General features: G+C 41.7%; 1 protein-coding gene across 2 annotated transcripts in view; it reads left to right on the top strand.

Moving 5' to 3' along the window:
- The window catches only part of akt1 (AKT serine/threonine kinase 1), a 31,585-nt gene extending 11,336 nt beyond the window's left edge, over nt 1-20,249 (top strand). For both annotated transcript variants that reach the window (XM_004082356.5, XM_011490458.4), the window contains exons 3-14: nt 5,609-5,737; nt 6,687-6,798; nt 7,100-7,226; nt 7,701-7,832; nt 7,944-8,009; nt 9,756-9,824; nt 9,931-10,056; nt 11,371-11,499; nt 14,232-14,446; nt 15,224-15,311; nt 15,776-15,878; nt 18,438-20,249. In XM_004082356.5, the coding sequence (XP_004082404.1) occupies nt 5,609-5,737; nt 6,687-6,798; nt 7,100-7,226; nt 7,701-7,832; nt 7,944-8,009; nt 9,756-9,824; nt 9,931-10,056; nt 11,371-11,499; nt 14,232-14,446; nt 15,224-15,311; nt 15,776-15,878; nt 18,438-18,517 (1,376 nt within the window). In that variant the 3' untranslated portion in view covers nt 18,518-20,249. The remainder of the gene's footprint in view (nt 1-5,608; nt 5,738-6,686; nt 6,799-7,099; nt 7,227-7,700; nt 7,833-7,943; nt 8,010-9,755; nt 9,825-9,930; nt 10,057-11,370; nt 11,500-14,231; nt 14,447-15,223; nt 15,312-15,775; nt 15,879-18,437) is intronic.
- The last annotated feature ends 876 nt before the right edge of the window (nt 20,250-21,125 follow it).

Genomic DNA, 21,125 nt, shown 5'->3' with positions numbered 1-21,125 from the left:
TTTCAAAATACCCAGAAATAAAATTTTGAGCTTAATCTTTTTTGTATGTCCTGAATTATCATAAAAATGCATCAAGATCACAATTTTAATCAGTCTGAGTCTTGATGGGGTTCTAAACAAACTCTGAAAAAGACAGTTCAATCAATCAAATCCTTGCTTTCATAGAGCACCTGTCATCAACATGCTGTAGAGCACATGGGGCTAGACAAAAAAGATTTATGTAAACATGGGTTAAAGCAAGAAAACGTCACAAAATACAATGAATTAAAAGGCCCAAAAGACCAATAGAAAGTGGAAGGACATGCTGTGGCTTATACTTTGAGCAGGAACTGTATAGATTACAAGATACTATGGGTAAGGTTTTCATTTACATTTAAAAATCTCCACAGATGTTGAAACTGTGTGAAATTAGGCGACCGAGCTGCTTTTTAAACACTACGGCCTTTCTTTTAGTGGGTCGCCAGATGAATGCTTCATGATGTGTCCCGATAGAGTCCAGAAAGCCACAGCAGCTGGGACCTGAGCATTCCTGAACTTGTCACATAGAGATGGATTGAACAGGAAGCTCCTCCGAAACAGCCACTAACATCCACAACTCCCTCTCTCTTCTCCATCTTCTTAAAGACTTAACCCCCCCCCCCTGCCCGCCCTATTTCTTTCTTTATAAGACTGAAAAGTTTTACCCTTTTCGTCTCCTCAAGTTGACTTGCCAGCAGCTGCATCGATGAAGGCCTTCATTTAGTTTTAAATCCCTCAGGCCTTTCTTTACTTGCGAGGCCATTTAAGGTGAAGCGGTAAAAAATGATGTTGCTTTTTTTTTTTTTTTTTTTTTTTTTTTAGGAGTGCCTTTACAGATGTGAATCTAGGTGTAGCTAAGCACACGCTGCCTGCAATTTGATCAAACACGCAATAACAGGAAGATGCCCCACCTGGTACAGCTGTGCCTAAACTCGATGCACCTGTTGCGTGAGTGGTTTTTTTTTTTTTGTTTTGGGGGTAAAAAGGGCATAGCAGTTGCATGCTGGGAGCTGTCCGCACACGGGTCTGTGCAGCAGTTGGCAAATAAAGATGAATTCTGTTGTGTTTGGCAGCCGTTCTTTGTTCATTATTTTCCACTTTGCCCAGCACACATCCCAGCCCTCAGCAGCTGCTTGTCATGTAAAGACACTCCATCAGGCCCTGACAACCCCTCCCACACACACACACACAGAGTGTGCAACGCTTCATACACTCTCAACATACGCTCACACCCACCCCTCTCCACTCGAAGTCCTACGTATGTGGGAGACATATGTAGGGATCTGTCTCACTAGCGCTCATTTCAGCCTAACATTTTGCACTCATGCATGCTTTTCTCATCCCCTCCAGTTCTTTCATCACTCAAACTTGAGTCACACCAGTCCTATTACACCTCCCTCCCTTTTTTTTCTTTTTAAGCTGAGTCGAGCCACTCGTCTGCCAAAACGGTTTCGTTGAAAAACCTTCTTCTACTGCGACTCATAACTCAGCGGATTTTCTTGGCGTGTGTGCGTGCGTCTCGGTCAGACACTCAAAGCAGGTTTTCATATCTGGGTTGTGGTCAGCCGGTCTGCTGGCCACTTTCCTGTTTTTGAAGAACTTGTTGACATCAAAAGGGGGTTAGTTTACTGGAACTCAGATGAACCAACTTAAAAGCAGAAGCCTCTCCTGTGTTGTTAAAAGGCTCTTTGTCCTTTTATCAGATGCGTCTTCTGTATTGTTTTCTCTACACAGGATGCATTTGGGGAATTACCCTGCAAAACACTCAACTTTAAAAAGGGCTGCAGTGTAATTAACCTTTTTTTCCTCCTTCTAAATATCCTATTTAACTCATTTCAATAGTGATTATATTAGGAAAATAAACGTTCTGCAGTAAATATTTGTCTACCGAGTCCTTCTTAGCGATTACACATTAGTTCCCTTGCATGCTTTTCACTTGTCAGCAGTGCAATTTTGCGTGCATGTCTGTAACCACAGTCCCTCCACTGATGATGCTTTTGTAAACTGTTTAAAAGATGCGAAAGGCCCAGCTGCGAGTTTCACTTTCTCAACATGGCCGGGCTTAATAAAAGCTACCGTGCGGAAAGTACGGCTGAATCAAAGTGGAAGAGGAAATGAGTGTCAATAGGAAGCTGACAAGGGTCATCTTTGTTGTTTCTGCTCAGCCCAGACGGCGGTGTGGTGGAGACATTCATTTGCAGACAAGCGGATATAACTGCTTCCACTGTTGTCACAGATGAGGAAGTCGCTGTGTCCTCCTGTCTAGAAGGAGTGTGTACTAGTTAAGGAAGTTGCAGGGAAATTATTTTTTAGTCCTCTGATAAAATGTGTCATAATCAACAGCTTCAATGTGTTTTTTTTTGTCACCGATTGTTGAAATCTTGCTCATGATATTTCAGTAGTGTGGGAGTGGGGGGGGGGGGGGGGGGGTTTGCATCTGGCATTCCTTCGTGTGCTTGTTTACCATTTTCAAGTATCAGCAGCAGCTATGCACTCTCACCTCACTCGATATTACAATTCGGCATGGTGACAATATTTGGAAGACTAGTGACTTAGAATGCTGGACCGGTTTGATCACTGGCATCCATGTGACCTAGCCTCCCCCCCGGTGCAGCAGAATTTCTCAAAATGCAGCACATGCCAATGCCTTGAGCCGCTGCGTCACACATTACCACCCATGCTGCTCCTCTGGTGCGTCAGCGGCGCTGGCAGGGAGCACTCCTAACCTTCCAAGCTGAGTGCTGACGTCATTTGTTACACACATGGCACGTACGGCCCTCATGGCATTGCCGAAGCTGGATTTGCACAGAAGGCCTCACGCGGAGCGCCGTTTCTAGATCTTAACGTTGTACGGTGCATGACAGTCTGGAAATGATTTGCTGCATTCCGAAACCCTCACGTTGGAAACTTCGCTGGAGTTTGTGCAGCAGAGATGAGGGTGAACGCCGGACCTCCGGCTCATGTCAAGGTGTCAAGTAAGGGTCTCATTATGCTGTCTCCACATTGTGCACATACTGTCCTCAGCGTTAGCTGGCTCCGGACTGTGGTGGAGGGGGGAGGAATATGGGTCAGCCAAAACCTGATCACAGAGAGAGGCACCAGCTGGGGCCCTGCAGAGGAAAACGAGGCTCGCTACCAGAGGTCTCGGGGGACATTCTGGCTTTATATTCAGGCATCTTATGTTTGTTAAGGACGCTCTTGATTTACCGCCCAGCTGTGCAACCACTTCTTAAATCTCAACTCGCACTCTTGAATACTCATATTTGCTGTTAAAGATAGGCAACAAGCAGGATGGCGTTGAGTGGAGAGCTCCTTGTTGCTTTTGCCAATTAGTTCCATGATGATTTTCTTGCAGTGCAGGATGAATTTCTTAACTTTATTTCATTTTATTTTATTTTATGTATTCAAAGCTTTTGGCTGGGGAAAGAATAGGAAAAACCTTGTTCACGATACCAGACACAAACCTGACATGCATGAAAGGTAAACTAAGGACAGCTCTGGATTCTACACAGGAAGCTGTTTATTTGACGTGGACCCCCCACCCCCCCGCCCACAATGCTGTGCAACAACAATACCAACCACAGTACAAACCACTGTGTAGACTTAAAGGAAATCCACTCAAAGAAATCCAGCTGGGCAATGAATTGAAAATGAAAATGTTAACAGTTATCTCCAACTCAGATCCTTTCTGTTTCATTTACTCATGCCTATTTTTTTAAAATGTATTTTATTAATGCGCCACTGACATTTTACAAATCTAAAGGATTAACTTGTTGTGTGATTTTTCTGCTGTGCCTTTCGTTTTGACCAGGAGAGCCACAAACAGGATGTCCTGTCATAATGCACTGCTTGTGTGATCCCCTAATGGGCAAAGAAATGTAGAATGGAAGCAGGAAAGGCAGATGGATAATCTGGAGGTGAAAAGTGAAGTTCAGCCCGTCTTACTAATTCATGTGATTTCTTTAAATATTTAAAATCTATATACAAGTGGATGAGCTCCAAACCAAAGGGATGTCAGTTACTGCATCGTGCTACGAAATGCCAGATTTTTCCATTATTCAGAAGTGTGTTAATCAAAAGTTCATATTGACAGATCTTCAGTGTCAGTTTACACGCCTGTACCCCATCTTTCTATCACTCCACGCTTCTGCGTTCGAAGAAATGGGGCAATTAAGGACAGCTTGGTGCTGCTCTGCAGGGGGTTAATATGCAACTCCGTAATTAAAAACAAATTACAGTTTTCCAGTATAAATACTCAAGTTCCACACCACTGTGTGCTATTGCCTTGTTATGATATGTAAGCATATTTTGTTCTCCATTTGCGCAACATCTGGTACAACATTTCCTAAGGCATCTCTGGAATAAATGGATTTTTTTTGCTTCCTTAAGAGAGATTAATTTGTGTGATGCAAGTATCTTTACATGAATGAGATGGACATGCGTGGCTTAAGGTTATGGTCGCAGTTTGGAGGTTAGACGTTCTAAGAAATTTTTGAAAAAAGTTTCAGTTTTAGCAAATTTGGGCATAAAAGTAAATGCAGTACTGGGTACCTTAGCTCAAACATTGCTTTTTATAATGGATGAAATACGAACAAAAATAAAGAAAAAGCCTGTGTTAGGCAGGAATTTTCACTTTAAAGTCCCACTTCGATCATCTTTTGTTCTTTTTTTCAAGGAATTCCCAGTGGTGTTTTAACAATGATTGTGCCGTTTTTAGCCGAAAAAAAAAAAAATGGTGTTTTCGAGGACAAAGTTTCCCAACCCTGTCCTCTGGGGACACTACTCATACCTTGCTCATAGTTTCTGCAGAGCGGCAGTAGTTCATTTGAAATTTGCCTCCGAGTTGTGAGTGGGACTCTTGGAGCTTAGCAACCACACCTCCCCTTCCTGTCACCCATAACTGAGAGCTTACAGCCCCTCAGACCCCCAACCTAGCATTACCGATGCAACAAAAATGGTGACCAATATAGGCGCTATCCAGAAATACACTTTTGAGTCAGATGCCAGCTTGGATGAGGATAATAAAGACGTCTATTTGTCTGAAAGTAGATGCATCAGATGGAGCAGAGCAATGAGCTTGTGGTCCTCCCAGGGTATTTTATACATCACATTTTTCTGTCTGCTCTTTAATCACAACGATTCAAATAAAGAAATACTCAGAAATGCAATTTTTAATCTCAATTTTCTTTATCTGTGTCCTCCATCATTAAAAAATGCAGCAAGAGCGTGTTAAAAACGCAATTTTCCTCAAAGTGGGTCCTTAAATGATTTCTAAATTGCAAATGGGTGCATAAATTAAATGGTTGCAGGTGTGAAGAAAGATTTTTACCCATCAGATGACCTACACTTCATAAAAAGACATTGACCTCCTCTGGTCATTTTAACCTACAAACAGTACAGCGATTAAAAGAAGCTGCTGTTCTGGGAAGTTAAAATAAAACTGTTTGCATGTATCACTGAACCCCAAAATTTAGAATGCACGTTCATTTGTGTTTGTTTTTTCTCAGTTTGTTTGTGCCGGAAAAAATCTTTCCATTTGTCACAAGTTGTTTATTTTTGCCTCTTCTTGTCAATATCTTTCTCATCTTAGGAGAGTATATAAAGACCTGGAGGCCAAGGTATTTTCTCCTGAAGAGTGATGGTACTTTTATTGGTTACAAAGAGCGACCTCAAGATGTGGACCAGCTGGAAACCCCCTTAAATAACTTCTCTGTAGCACGTGAGTATCTACTTCAAAAAAAAAAAAAGGGGGGTGGGGACTCCTCCCTTTTTTTTAGCCCTTGTTTCACCTTTTTCTTTTTATATTTTGCCTGAACTGTAACTTTGTAGTGCTCATGTTTTTGAAGAAAATGATACAATGCTGAACAAGATGCTCACGGATTTCCATCTTCATATCAGAAAGTTGCTGTGATAAGCTGTGCATATGACTGAACACAGCAATTAGACGCCACACTGTTTGCTTTAACGAAATGCTTCCTCTCTGGCGCTTTTGAGTTATCGAGGCCATTAGCCGCCTGATTTCAGTTATTAATCCTGTGTTGAGGCTGTTGTCTTCATCAGTGGGGATTTGGGTTTCTGTCTCTACTGCGACCCCAAAACAGAGGACACATGGTGCGTCACAGCTGACGGGGCGGCTGCAGCTGGATTACATATACACGCTGATGGAGCCATGTTGGATCTCTGCGGTGGTCTCATGGTCTTCCATCTATCAGAAAAGAGGCCATTTCCTTGTCACATCCTGACATAGATGCTGACATGTTTCATTTGGGAACAGATGTTAATAAGAGAGAAACGGCTTTCCAGACTTCAACACGTGGCACCTTTTCTGTTTGTCATCACTAATTTACATTTTGGGGAAGTCTTAACTGCTCAAATAGAAAAAAGATGTTAAGCTTTATGAAATAAAAATAAAAATGAACCATTTTCATTTGGAAAATGCAAAAAATAGTTTTTTGTTCAATTTGGATATTTAACTTAACATCTATTAAATATAGAGATGCTTTCAAAATGGGTTAAAGCTAATCTACACAAAGGCACCTGTTTTTCTCCAAGCTGGCGGACAGTGTCTCTTAGAGTGGCAATAAAGATAAATGGCGATAACTGTTGGTTTGTCTCTTTCCTACACGCTTCTCTTCATCTCCCTCCTCACTCTCCCTGGCTGTGGTCAGAGTGCCAGCTGATGAAGACGGAGCGTCCCAAGGCCAACACATTTATCATCCGCTGCCTGCAGTGGACCACTGTCATCGAGCGCACCTTCCACGTGGAGACCCCTGAGGAGAGGCAAGTGACAAGCAAACATGTCCGCTTCCTCGCAGAACTGCGGAAGGCAAATAATTCAAACGGAGAGGATGCACTGAAAGCAGCTGCAGGAATTAATAGCCGCTTTAAAGTGAGGTATGCACAAAATATGTGCACTTAATCATTGCTGTGCTCCAGCGCAAGGTCCACTGGCTTTTGGCAGAGCTCACTCTTGAAATTGCCTTCCTGTTGATAAGAAGACAATTACGTGATTGGGCTGCTGGGCTCGCATGGTGGAAAATGGGCTGATGTAATCTGTCCTTGCTGCCTGTGTCTCTCTCAGGGAAGAATGGACCAAAGCCATCCAGGCAGTTGCTGAAGGCCTCCAGAAACAAGAAGAAGAGATGATGGATTCCTCTCCAGACCCCATGGACATGGAGGTCTACCTGACCAAACCCAGACAGAAAGTGGTACGGACATGTTTACACTGTTAGTAAGACATCTGTTCTTTCCATGCCAAACAGGGATTTACAGCAATCATCTTCCTCTTCTCCCAATTTCATGCTTTATTTGCAAAAATCTAGCTTTCTAGTTTACAACCTCCTTCTAGCCTTCTTTACCAAACATCACGGGTGGCTTAGCACCAGATACCATGTCCACAACCCCCACATGTGTCGCCACATAAAGGTCTAAGGCCACGGGATTGGGTGTCCCCCACACAACCATTTTCTGCATTCTCCTTGGTACCTGGGTCAGAGGTTAACAGAGACACAACTACATATAGGCCAAACCATTAGTGGAATGGAAATTCGTCAGTGCATAAAAGGGTATCTAAAATGCTTCACTGTTGTTGTCAGTGGGATTGAGTGTCCTCACTAGTTAGAGCTTAGGTTTGTTAATGTTCCTGCTTGTAACCAGATCCCCCTTCTGTTTTGCCCCCCCAGACTATGCACGACTTTGAATACCTCAAACTCCTGGGAAAAGGCACTTTTGGCAAAGTTATTCTGGTAAAGGAGAAGGCCACAGGACGCTACTATGCCATGAAGATCCTAAAGAAGGAGGTGATCGTAGCAAAAGTGAGTAGCCGCCAGCAAATTGAGAGGAATTAGGATGTTGTTGAGCAACGACTGATACTGAAAGCTGTTTTAAGAGTTACACAATCTTTTTGCCTTTTTTTTTGCCCCCAGGATGAAGTTGCGCACACGCTGACGGAAAACAGAGTCCTCCAGAATTCAAAGCATCCGTTCTTAACAGTAAGGATTTCTTCCATGAAGCTAAGCCAAACATATTCTAACCATAAATTCTCAGGACTTCTGCAGCCCAAATCAGCATCATCCTAATTGTAACTCCACCTAACTCAGTGCTTCTCAAATAGTGGGGCGCGATGCGATGCCGGGGGGGGCGCAATAGTGGCGGTTTTAGGCACAGGTAATACGGGCAATTGCCCGGGGCGCAAATTTAACGGGGGGTCGGTGGTGACAGCGGCTCAGTGCTTGGAAAAAAATTTGCGCCACCATTGGTTTAATATTATCTGTTCTATCACAGAGTTTATAACAGCCTGAAACCTGTGAACTGCCGTCCGTGCAGCTGCTCCTGTCTCCTGTCACACGCAGCTCGAATGATGGGGAGGGGTAGTGGGCTCAGGCTGCCAGGTGAAACGACACAGCCTCTATTGCGCAACACCAGGATCTTCGCATGCCTTTAGATTATTATTAGATTAATAATGTCATTCTTTATTAACTATTGTAGACATTTTGATGACGTCTTTATTGTCCAAGAATGTATTTTTTGTCTGCCTGTGGTTTTGTTGGTGTCAGTATTTGGCATAAAGACAGCAGGTAATGCAGGAAAACAGCTGCACTTTATGAAATCATAAATAAACAATCCATCATTTAGAAAATAAATCAGCACAATGTTTTTTTTCTATTTATTCAGACTAAAACGTTAAATATATTGGTGCTGCTGTGTTAATGTTTCAGATCAATTTACATTTAATATTATTTATTGATTGAATTATTTTTCTCAGCATCAAATGGTTCAGTTGGTCAAAAATGTTTCTAGTTTAAATAAGGACTGACAGTTTTCTTTATTTCAAGCACTTTAAGCTTCTTTTTTGTTTTGGACTATAACAGCGTTTCTCTGTGGCTAAATAAAGTTGATATTTGTTAAGTGGATTTATATTGCTTTTTTTCTTAATGTTAGTAGATATAATTTTAGCATTCTTACACTATTGTTATAGATAATAAACTAATATCTTGTCACCGCGGTGAGTGGGGGGTGCGAAACATTTTCTTTTTCCTGGGGGGGGCCTTGCAAAAAATAATTGAGAAGCACTGACCTAACTGTAAAGGGTTAACCACCCTTTTTAAAAAAAAAAGGAAACATAGATGGGTTTTTGTGTTTTACTTTAAGTGGTATATGTAGAAAACATAGCATAGCATAGGAGAAAAAAAGTGTTGCTGTTTACCTGGCAATCACACCAAAAACGCACCGAAACCCAAAGCGAAAACATGGTAAATGCTGACTACAGTGGTCTCTCGCTGTATCGCAGTTCCTCTTTAAAGGTCTCGCTGTTTTTCGGATTTTCTAAGTCTAACTTTTTACAGCGCCCTGTACTCTGCATCCTGATTGGATGTCACCCTTGTCAATCAGTCTTTTCCATGCCATGTCTCCTGTACAGAATCCGTTCAGCTCACCACATTTACATAAATTTTTGATCAGGAGCAGATGTTTTCATTCTATAATACTGGATTATTTTTATACAAAGGTTTAAACTTGGTTTAAACAACAGGGAAAAGTGTGCAAATGTTCATGTTTGCCTGAGAAAAGTGTATAGTGTGCAGTTAGGGGTTTTACAGCCTTAAAACATCTATAATGCTATTTCCATATTTTACCTATCGCGTGTTTTTTATGCACTATATCCCCCATGATAAACGTACTGAAAATTGCTTAATAAAAACCAAAATATGACAAGTACATAATAAAAATTGTTGTTGCAGGGCCTGAAGTACTCCTTCCAGACACACGACCGTCTGTGTTTTGTCATGGAGTATGCAAACGGTGGCGAGGTAAACTTTTTTTTTTTTTTTTTTTAAACATTTGCCAAAGTTAAAATCAGTACTTTTGGTGTGGACTTTAGCCTCCCTGTGGTTAACGCCCTCCGTTCTCCTTCAGCTTTTCTTCCATCTGTCACGAGATCGGGTATTCTCAGAGGAACGGGCTCGGTTCTATGGCGCAGAGATTGTTTCAGCGCTGGACTACCTGCACGCCGAGAGAAACGTGGTTTATCGAGATTTAAAGGTAGGTGGGGAAATGCGCGATCGCCTCATCCAAGCCTCCGTGGAGTCTCACCCCTTTCCCTTCATTCATCCCTTTCCTGCCTGGACATAAATGGGATTTATTTCTTTCCAAACAGTCGGCGTGGGTTTATTGATCTGCCTCCCCTAGATCCCCCCTAAGACCTTGCTGCAGCTGGAAGCGAGCTTAGTCTGTACAGCACTGCCGAAATACCCACCAATGCTTTCTAACCGCCCACACTTAGCAATATTTTTCAAATGGATATTTCTTGGTAGGTGACTATCTTTGCACTGTGTTCCTAATAAATGCCAAATGTATGTTTTTGCTGCAGAAAAGCAGTTTTTAAGGCACAATAAAAAAAAAACAACAATCACGTCACAGTGAATGAAAATTTCGGCGGCCTCATTAGCTTGAGCTCTAAAGATAAACGGGGGACGTGTTATGTGAAAATTACACCAGCAATGGATGCTGCTGATTGATGGTGTGTGTTGGGGTTTGGGTTATCAGTGCTGCAGTGAGGTTCTGTAGCCGTACAACACTTCCTGCTGATAAAACTATAGCAGCCAGGTCAGCACAGCACATTTTCTCTCTTTCTCCTTCCCTCTCTCCCTCCTTCTTTCCCTTGGGTTTATGAGGCAGGATTCCAGCCTGCTAGGGTTCTCTTGAAAATGCGAGGGTAGCAGGATTGGAGGATGTGCTGACTCTGGCCTGGCGCCGCTAGCCACGTGTGAGATACAGCTGTCAGGTGACTTGGACTGAAAAAGCGGGATGGCGAGGGGAGCCGTGCAACCTCAGATTGTGACACTGCCTGATGCATCTCATTTCGGCAATTACTCTAAATTTGTTGTGGCCAAGTACTCTGTCATCTACTCAAATTTGCTTCAAAAAATAAACAAAACACAACTTTGTGTAGGTCAAGATAACATCTGCAGTGTTATAGAAAAAAACATTTAAGACTAGAAAGGATAAGAAGGACATGTAGGGATTTTTCTCCAACCTGTAGCTGTTGGGGACCCCCCAGCAAGTACCCACAGAGATCGAACCAATGAAAAGAAATCTCTCCTAAAAGTCCAAGGCCTCAGTTCTGTTTCCTTCTTTCGACATACAAGCCCGAATATGTTTTTGTCAAACTTGTTACTGTGAACTATGATTAAATAACCTTTGCTAAGCACAGCAGTGGGGACATTATGATTAGGCACATTTTGCAACAAGACCTACAGATAATGAGTGAACTATTAAAAAAAATGTTCCTTAAGGAGTTGATGTCAATATATTGCAATTTTTAACTGGGGTTCCTTTTCCTTTGTTTTTTCTTAGCTGGAAAACCTCATGCTGGACAAAGACGGACACATAAAGATTACAGACTTTGGCCTGTGTAAGGAGGGAATCAAAGACGGTGCAACCATGAAAACCTTCTGTGGGACACCGGAGTACCTTGCACCCGAGGTAAGCGCAGGAAAGCATTTTTCTAAAAGCCAGTTGTCCGATCTCACTTGGACCTAAAAGAAAAACCGAACACTGTAGAGGTTTTGGTCGGGGACCATTTTATTTAGAATAGTTGTTCCCACACACCAAACCCGCTCTGCTTAATATTCAGCAACCAGCTGACTACATGGCGCAAGGATGTAGCAAATAAAGTTGCTTAAATGGTGGATTCACGCTTATTAATGTATGTGGAACATTTTATTCTGTTTTTTTTTTTTTGCATTTATCCGTTGCACCTTAAAAGTTGCACGAGGCTGAAGTTGGCGTCTATTTCACAGAGGATGAACTGCTAAGTTGTTTTGGTTTTCAGAGAAAAATCTTTAGATTAGCTGCTCCTGAAGCACGATTGGCATTCGCTTTTGGAAAGCCGACCCCCTCGACACATGTGACATCTCCAGATCTCGCATAAAAAGGCAGCACGTGTCGTTGCACATCAATAGATTTGACAATTTAACCGAAAGAGCAGCTGTCCGAAAATGCCTTTCTAATCTCCAGCTGAAGTTAAGTTAATGAGTACTTTGCGTGCCCAGGGCAGGGTAGCCTGCTCTCGTCTTTGCTCTAAGGGGTGTGGCTGCTCCCAGTTGCGTGCAGGTATGGGGTGTGCTGTGTAACTCGATCCTTCACTTTAAGTGTACATGTGTTTGTTGCTCCCTTTTGCCTGCTGTTGTAAAAATGCTTCAGGAAGGAGAGCGTCTGTATTGACACAGTTGTTGCATTGTTGCTTTTAAACTGCATTTGGCAGTTCGGGGTTGGGAGGAGGAGGAGTGATAGCCTGGCAGCACCTGAGGAAATGCGAGCTTCCACTTCTGGAAGATGGAGGGCGTTTGAAAGAGACCACAATGGCTGCAACTGTTGTGTGGTACCAGGTTGCAGAGCCTGATGCTGCTTTGGATGCCTCACCTGACCCCAGCTTACTCAGAGCTGGTATGAGCTCCACAGCGCTTCAGGCCGCTACGTTTTTCTCCTTCAGGAAGCAGACTGACATCCTTCTCAGCACAGTTTTTAAACCTTCTCACCTGGAAAAAAACTACACTTGTTTTTCCATATTTGTGTCAACCTGCTCCTCTCCGAAGAGTTGCAGGGCTCGAAACGGCTCCTAAACTCAGCATCGCGGCAGAGGGTGTTGCCGCGGTAACGGGGTCGCTGGTGAGCGTCTCCATGGAGTGCGGGCCAGGCAGTGTTACAGGTTGTTCTGCAGTAAACAATGACCTTGTTGTGTATGTGTGTGTGTGTGTGCTGCACAGGAATGTTGTAACGTCTGGGAATATTCCACCCAGAGCTGCTGAGAGAAAAGGAGGGGGGGGGGGGGGGGGGGGGGGGGGCAGGCTGGATCTGCAGCAGCCTGACCAGAGTGTCTCTAGAGTGAGGAGTGAGACAAATTCACTTAGTCACTTTTATGAAGCACTTCCAGAAGAAAACCATTATTGGCTGAGGGAATTGGCTGTTGGGCGAACATCCACAAAATAAGAAAAGTTGATGTGTTTAATTTAGCCACCAGCGCTGCTCTGGATTCACCAGCTTGAAAGATTAATGACGTCCAGCGTAGAACTTCTGTAAGCAGAAGAAAATGCAGTATAAGAATTGAAGCAGCAAGTGTCCCTTTCATCCTGTCCTCCCTTTCCCTCCTGCATATCTACTCCTCCGAGGTGCTGTAACTGCATTAGTTCAGGGCTGGGGGCCGGATCCGACTGGCTCAGAAGCAGCCCTGGTTACATATATGAGGGATGAGCTTGGCTCCTGCGCTCCTGGCAGCTTCACAGCTGTGGTGCTCTTCTACATATATGGGGCAGCTGCAGGCCCAGCTGTCGCACGGTGTGAATCACACGACAGCAGTGCTGGAAATAGAGACAACCCAGTAATCCTAGCCCTGTGCTGGCTTCACGTTACTCCCCCTCTGCCCTCCGCGATGCTCGGCGCTCACCGCAGCTCCAGGCCGAGAGCCCACGGGCGCATTCTCAAATGCACACCAGCCTTATTCCTTTTACAGGCACCTCTGTCGCCTGTTTCCCAGAAGCCCCTTTTTTCCCCCCCTCCACCCACAACCCTCTCTGTCCATATCTAAACCCTTTCTCCACCATCCGCTTTTATGTAAGTGCCTTTTCTTAGATTTGATCTATCCTGTATCAAGCCGTTGAAGGTTTAAGAGAACAGACGGTTCTCCTTGTCTTGATTTCACCTTCAACATCTGCCTGGTGAGGTAAAAACCTGTACGCGTCCCCAGAGACCTTGGAGCGCCTTCGCTCAGCTGCACATTAGACATTCAACAGGTTGTGATGTTCAGCGAGCGTAACCGTGGAGGAGTGCGTCTCGTAAGAACCGTCAACAAAAAGTGTTTTGGAAAGACTGAGACAAAATATTTTCTTTTCAGAGACTTTTACATTTTGGTTTATTTTCCTTTTTATTTTTTATTGTTGGGACACATATTTGCTTGTTTAAAGTGCACCTCTGCTGTTTGTTGGTGGATCCGTGTGTGTTTGTAAAAAAAAAAAAAAAGGCCCCTTGGTGATTAAAAATGCAACACTCCAGAGGAAACTATCTAAGACGAGATGTCAGTGGGAGCAGAAGCCATAATAGCCAAAGTTTAGTTGCCAAAGTGTTATTTTCTTTTTGCTCTAAAACACAATCATTATCAACTTGAAACGTCACAAGCTCTGCATTAAAAAACTCTTTACCCGCTCCTTCTTGTCCTGCAGGTTTTAGAAGACAACGACTACGGCCGCGCCGTGGACTGGTGGGGTCTTGGTGTGGTCATGTACGAGATGATGTGCGGCAGACTCCCCTTCTACAACCAGGACCATGAGAAACTGTTCGAGCTCATCCTCATGGAAGACATCCGTTTCCCTCGCACTCTGGGTCCTGAAGCGCGTTCCCTGCTCTCTGGTCTCCTGAAGAAAGACCCAATGCAACGGTGAGACGTCTATTGAAAACATATACAGTGGTTCCTCTGTTATCGCAGGAGTTGCGTTATAAAAATAACTCGCGATAGACAAAATCTACAAAGCTTTTCTAATGCTACGTGCACGCCGGACATGTGATGTATGATGTATGTACGTGTGTTCTTAATCATGCTTTTAGCACATGGTGTTCACACTGGACTGTCGCTACCTGATACTAGTACCTATAGTTAAAAGAGGCTTGATGTCAAATGTCAAAGTGGTCCAAAACTCGCAAATCCTGCCCCCAGGCTTTCCGATATATCAAAGACTTGGTGCGATGACAAACCGCAATTATACAATTCTCCTTCATGATCTATTATTAACCGGTTGACACTTCTATGAATGTTAAAGGACGCAATCCATACATCACAACCAAATCAGAGTCTCTGGTCAAAGTTCAACTTTTTGACTTTTTGCATGTAGAACCCAAAGATGGACTTAAAAACTTGCATAGCGCCTTGTGAAACACAAGGGTATTGAAAGGTGCATATATGCGCGTTTACATAGACTTTTTATTGGAAGTGGCCGCTTGAACGCACGTCTCTAAGGCCCAGTGTGAACATAGACAGACATGAACATTTTCACATTTAAGCTCAAACCTAAATGTGAACACAAGCACTGCTTAAAAAAATTTGCAAAAGTACAAGACCGGGGAAGATGAACAGCGTTATATTGCAGAACCACTGTAGTCTGTGCTTGATTGTTTATAGGTGAGGCTTGACATGAATCTGCTGTGCCTCTGCTTCCAGGTTAGGCGGAGGGCCGAATGATGCAAAAGAAATCATGCAGCACAAGTTCTTTGCTGGTATTATTTGGCAGGATGTCTATGAGAAGAAGGTGGGTTCCTACAAAGCAGCAGAGGTGATGTCATGTTTTTATTGTAATGTGAAGTAAATCAGAATCATTTGCAGTCAAAAGAATCGAAATTAAATGAGTTTCCTCTTAGACCTTTGGTAATGTTTGCTGGACAGCAAAGAAAGTGCAGTTTGATGTAGAGGAAGAAGAATTAAGGGACTGTAAATAACAATTATGAAGTAACAGAAGTCAAAAGATGTTTATATATTATACATATAATAACCCATGAATTGTTTTAAACATCAAGATTAATGTAAATTAAGAAAATTCAAGTAAGCGTAAAACCTTTAGGTCAAATAACTTTCAATTTTTGTATTGTGATGGATGCATACTTTAGGGATCATGACGACTACACAAGTCTGACCAACATCAGCTGACTGGCAACTGTTTCTGCTCTGACTCATGTCAGCCAATGTCCTCACATAATTGTCTCATCCCCTCCACAGCTGGTCCCACCATTTAAGCCGCAAGTTACCTCAGAGACGGATACACGATATTTTGACGAAGAGTTCACGGCACAAACCATCACTATCACACCACCTGGACAAGGTAGAAGAACCTTACAGAAATGCAACTTGGCTTCAGTTATAAACTGTAAAACAAAATCCCACTTTGGTTTTATGTGAATGTATTTTTTTGTAACAAAGCTCCTGAGCAACCAAAGACAGAATGACGATAAACTCGTCTAATTCATTCCTTTTAACACTAAAGATGAATCCTAACTCTTCTTTGCATGGCTTTTTAAATTACTGTTCCAAGAAAATATAGGTATATTCACAACGTATTCTCTTAAAGTATTCCAGTGGACTTTTAAAAAACTTTATGAGATGTCAAATTAAAGTGCCAGACGTATTCAAACTTACAAAACAGGGTACATTAAGTTTTTGCCTCTGCAGAAATGCTCCTAAAAATGTTCAAGTTAGTTCTGTATGCCCTCTACTGGAAAAGTGGCACCATTGAAGTACTGTAGATTGATGTATACAGTGAGGCAAGTCAGTCACCGATTCCACAGGTTGTCCCACTTTAAAAGAAGAGAAAGGTCTGTAATGTTCATCATACGTTCACTTCTACTGTGAGAGACGGAATGTAAAGAAAGAATCTAAGAAATTAAGTTGTTTGGTTTTAATTTTTTCATTAGTAAATCTGCATTGAAGAGACTTCTTTGAACTTCTGCATACAAGTAGACTGCATTACATTAATGAACACAGTGATGGAAAATATCAGTTGAGCTCAGAAAGTCTTAAAAGACGTAAGGGCTTATTAAAAAAAACAGGAAGATCCAAACCTACAGTTGTAATCTCTGATTTTGATCCAAGGAATTTTAATATGGAATTTTTGTCTCAAAAATCAAAGGCTTCTCAGTTGGTTGGTCATGAACAGTTTGAGAGCCATTACAACTGGAAAGAAGGATACAATCCTATTCCAGCTAATGTTTCTTCTTCTTCAGATCTGACTGGTTATTTATTAAAACAGTGCAACATTATGAAAGAGATTTTGAATAAATTATAGTTTCCCTAAAGTAAATCTAATTAAACGTCTTATGTTTTTTTTTTAAATTAAGAATACTCTTTGAAAATGTCTGACTTGGTATGAACTGGCTTTGCCCTGAGTGTCCGCCATAAGACCAGCCTGTTTCTTTCCTCCTTCTGTCCTGATTCTTTTTCTCTCTTCTAGATGTAAAAATTGTATTTTTAATTTGAAATAATAATTTTGTTGGATATCAGTTAGTGGTGTAATAGAATGGATTTCTTTATTGTTGTCAAATTTCTCCAAATGTTCAACTAAAATCCAAAGTATCGTTCAGCCAAAGTGATATTAAAAGCAATAGGCTGTAAACTAAATAGTCACTCAAAAATAAAAAAGCATCCTTTTAGCTTTTAACAAAAACACCATCTACCCACCATCACACATACTTCTCCCTTCTGCCCATAGGAGCAGCTTTTATTATCATAAAAGTTTCAGCCAAAGGATATAAACTTTTTCAGTGTTTTGGTACATCTAGTTAAAGAAATTATTTAAAACAAAATAGGCACAAACAAGCTCAGCGCGTTCTTGCGGACACGTGCTGGATTGCAATCTCTGTACAAGACCTGATGGAGGGAGGGAGGAGCGGATGGGGCGCCCGATCAGTTACGATGTGCTTCTGTTACTGATCATATCATGTAAATATATGTGCACAAACAGCAGTGAAATTAAAAAATACTGACTGTAAATAATTTTCACGTAATCCTACGTCATGGGTTTTACTTATCGCAGGTTACTTTTACAACGTAACCCCTGCAAAGAAAAGAGGGAACAACTGATATCTGGATTGGCTTAAAATGCTTATAGACCAACTGATGAATATGGTGTTTTTAATGTTTTTAACATGTACTTGTGGCATTTTTCTAATAAAAAATTAGAAAAAAAATTAGAAAAAAAAATAAAATTTTATATATATATATATATATATATATATATATATATATATATATATATATATATATATATATATATATATATATATATATATATATATATAAAAATAAAATTGTTTTGAATCAGGAGCATACACAACAATGCTGTTTAAAAACGCCTGTAGCTGTTGCGTAGAAGCCACAAGCTCCTGTTCTGCTCCATTCTAATGCATCCACTTGTAGACAAATAGATCCATGTACATTTTCGTTTCTCTCGTCTGAGCTGGTATATGACTTAAAACTGTACAGCTGGAGCAATCCAGCTCCAATATTTCTTGCCATTTTTGTTGTCCCGACAATGTTAGGCTAGGGATATGATGGACTATAAGCTAGTGAGAGAGCATGTAGACAGATGGATGATGGGAAGCAGGGGCGGGCTTGTTCTGTGCCAACAGTCCTGCCCACAACTCAGAGGAAAATTCATATGAACGCTCTGCAGATACCATGTCCTAACCCCCCCCCCCCCCCCCCCCCCCCCCCCCCCCACAGTTTTTTAAATTTACAATTGCATAATCATAATTAAAAGACGACCGGGAATGTTTTTGCAATGGATCAAAAGATGATCAGAGTGGGACATAAAAGACTTAAATGTCTAATATTTGTTCTTTTGTTTCTAATATTGTCATCCTTTTTTTTTTCCTGTGAAACTCAGATGACAGTATGGAGTCCTTTGACAGTGAACGGAGACCCCACTTCCCCCAGTTCTCCTATTCTGCCAGTGGGACGGCCTAAACTCTCAAGCATTCCTCTGGTCCCACCATCTCCACCCGACTGCACTCTCCAAAGGCCGAGGCGTCAGCCGTGTCCTCTCAGTATTGTCTGCAGGAGCTCCCATTGGTTGCAACATTCACAATCTGCAAAGCTGTGTTTAATAGGAAGGAGGGGGTGCAAGTAAAAACAAAGATGCATGTGTTTGCTCTGTGCAGCTTTTTAAAACTGACCATGGAGATAACACTACCTTCCATTCCTGGCTGGCTTGTACCGAGCATTTCTACACCATAACGGATGGAGCGGGGGAATAGTTGCACAAATTAGGGTACTGCTATAAATCAAATAATCTTAATAGGTGTTTTTTATACATACAATAAAATATCAAACATTTTAAAATACAAAATAGGCATGCTGTGGACCAAAAACATCATGTGAGCAGAGAGTGAGTCTCCTTTTTTTTCTTTTGAGTGGGTGGTAAATCCATGTTCTCCCCAAGTCCTTTCAGACATTTTTTTTTTGTTTCATAATTGAATGTACCGTATCAAATAAAGTTGATTTTCCTGCATTTGTATGTGTGGTAACACATGGCTAATTTCCCTAAGACTGAAGTTTCCTCATCTGGAAAAATGTTAATTATTGTTTTTTTTTTATCACTTTCTGCCCACCCTGATGCAGTACTGATATTAGTCAGTTGTATTGTCATGCCACACCATAATTGGTCTCACAAATCAATTGTGCAATACAGTCTCGACATGAGGAATGGCACACATGTGGAAAATGCAGCACGAGTAACCATTTGACCATTGGTTGGCCTGCTGTTTGCACATCACAAAAAACCCACGGTTTCCTGTCCCACGTAGCTTTTTTTTTGTTTTGTTTTTCCCCAGCTCCCCTAAAGTAGGCGCTTCCAGAAGCCGTTTGATTATGGATGCTGTTCTGCAGACACCTCAGTTTCCTTCAGATCTCTGTGCTCAGAAACTTTTGTCCTCTGGATTTTTCTTCTATGTGCAGGACACTATTGGGTAATTTCCACCCGGTGCATATGCTGCAGCCTCAATGAGGTCACTTTAACAGAAGGCACTTCTTTAAGAATACTTTGCAAGCAACTGGGCTTCAGGGAAAACAAAACACAGGCATCTCTGTTCTGCTACTTTAGGGGATTTCTAACCCTTCAGGAGCTTCTGAGTTATTTATAAAACCAGCATGGAATAAAATGAGTTTTACTCTGCCAATGATATGCACTTTGCTGCCCCAAAATGATTGTATTAGACCCGTATTTGTATTTTGTGGTTGGTAAAGACAAAGTTTGCTTTTTTTTATATCAATTAAACACAATTTGGTTTGTTTGATTTCTTTCCATTTAAGGACAGCAGAAGAACTGTCTCTTTGAAAGGCAAACTCTTGCGTTTGAGTTTCCAACAGCACTTCAGTATTCTTAAGAAACCAGATAATCATTTCTTTCAAAACTGCCTAAATGAATGTAAAGATTTTTATATTGTTCTTAATCGTTTGCATACTTTTTTTTTTTCTGCTTTTTGAGTCTGTTTCTTACTTACTCCTATGCCTCTCCCCTTTACTATCAAATTCTGAACAATGGGAAAATTACTTTTATATTTTTTCATTGAAACTTTTTTGTACCTGCCCCACTTTTTATTCCCATGACTGATGACACCAGCTTTAGTAAACGTATACACTTTGTACACAGTTTTTACTCATTTCTTTCAAACTGATGAAATAAAAGGTCTTAAAGGTCTGCTATGTTGACTTATTTCTTACACTGAAAAAAATGTTATGGAAACGACACAAGCTGGACTTATTGTTCTTTTAGGGATTAATATGTTGGAAAAACTGTGTTGCTTATGAATCTGCCTGTGAGCACAGGATTAAGATCAGTGAAAACGGGAGTTTCGTTTGAACCTTTTTGTGATTACATCCTTAAGACAAGCTTTGTGAAATGGATGTTCCAACACTCAGCAGCTCCAACTGTGTCTTGGCTGTGTTCTCTGACTCTGTGAGGCAGCTTAGGTCCATGTCTGAGGCTCTGCAGCTGCTCCGAGATGAGGAAGGATGCTCCCCCCAGGGCCCTGGGCAGATGGTGCGGTCTCTGGAGCAGATGTTGACAGCCAGAACTCACTGTATGGTCTTTTGACCACCTGCAATGCAGACAAGCATCACTTAGCGAGCCAGAGGCCTTGGCCCAGCGCGGCCATTGCATGACAATTATCGCAACTTATCTGACTTTTGCTAGTGTTCTCAAAGCTTTTTGCAGGTCTTCCGGTGGAGGATGAATCTGCCGGTCAAAGGTTCTTGATGGGAAACTGCAGATATAACACTTGAAAATTCAGTAAAAATATTTCTTTGTCTTCAATTCTACAAGTATGACTTAAGTTGGGGTCTGTAATGTTCATCATAGATACACTTTAATCTGGCAGACAGAATGCAAGAGAAGGATCCCAAAAAATTATATTGTGTGAATTTTGAAGGGAATTATATGTATAATACAGGTGAATCAGATGCACCATTTAAAATGGTGCAAATAAATAGAAATGTTTTGGGGCTGTTTCTAGCCAGCACAAACTTTCAACTGTTTAAGGTCACTCCACCTTTAAATGCTTTTCACATAGCCACT

This window comes from Oryzias latipes, chromosome 22 (assembly GCF_053564925.1).
Source record: "Oryzias latipes strain Hd-rR chromosome 22, Olatipes_Hd-rR_3.1".
Lineage (NCBI taxonomy): Eukaryota > Metazoa > Chordata > Actinopteri > Beloniformes > Adrianichthyidae > Oryzias > Oryzias latipes.
The sequence above is the reverse complement of the archived record's forward strand: the minus strand, read 5'-3'. Positions and strand labels throughout refer to the sequence as shown.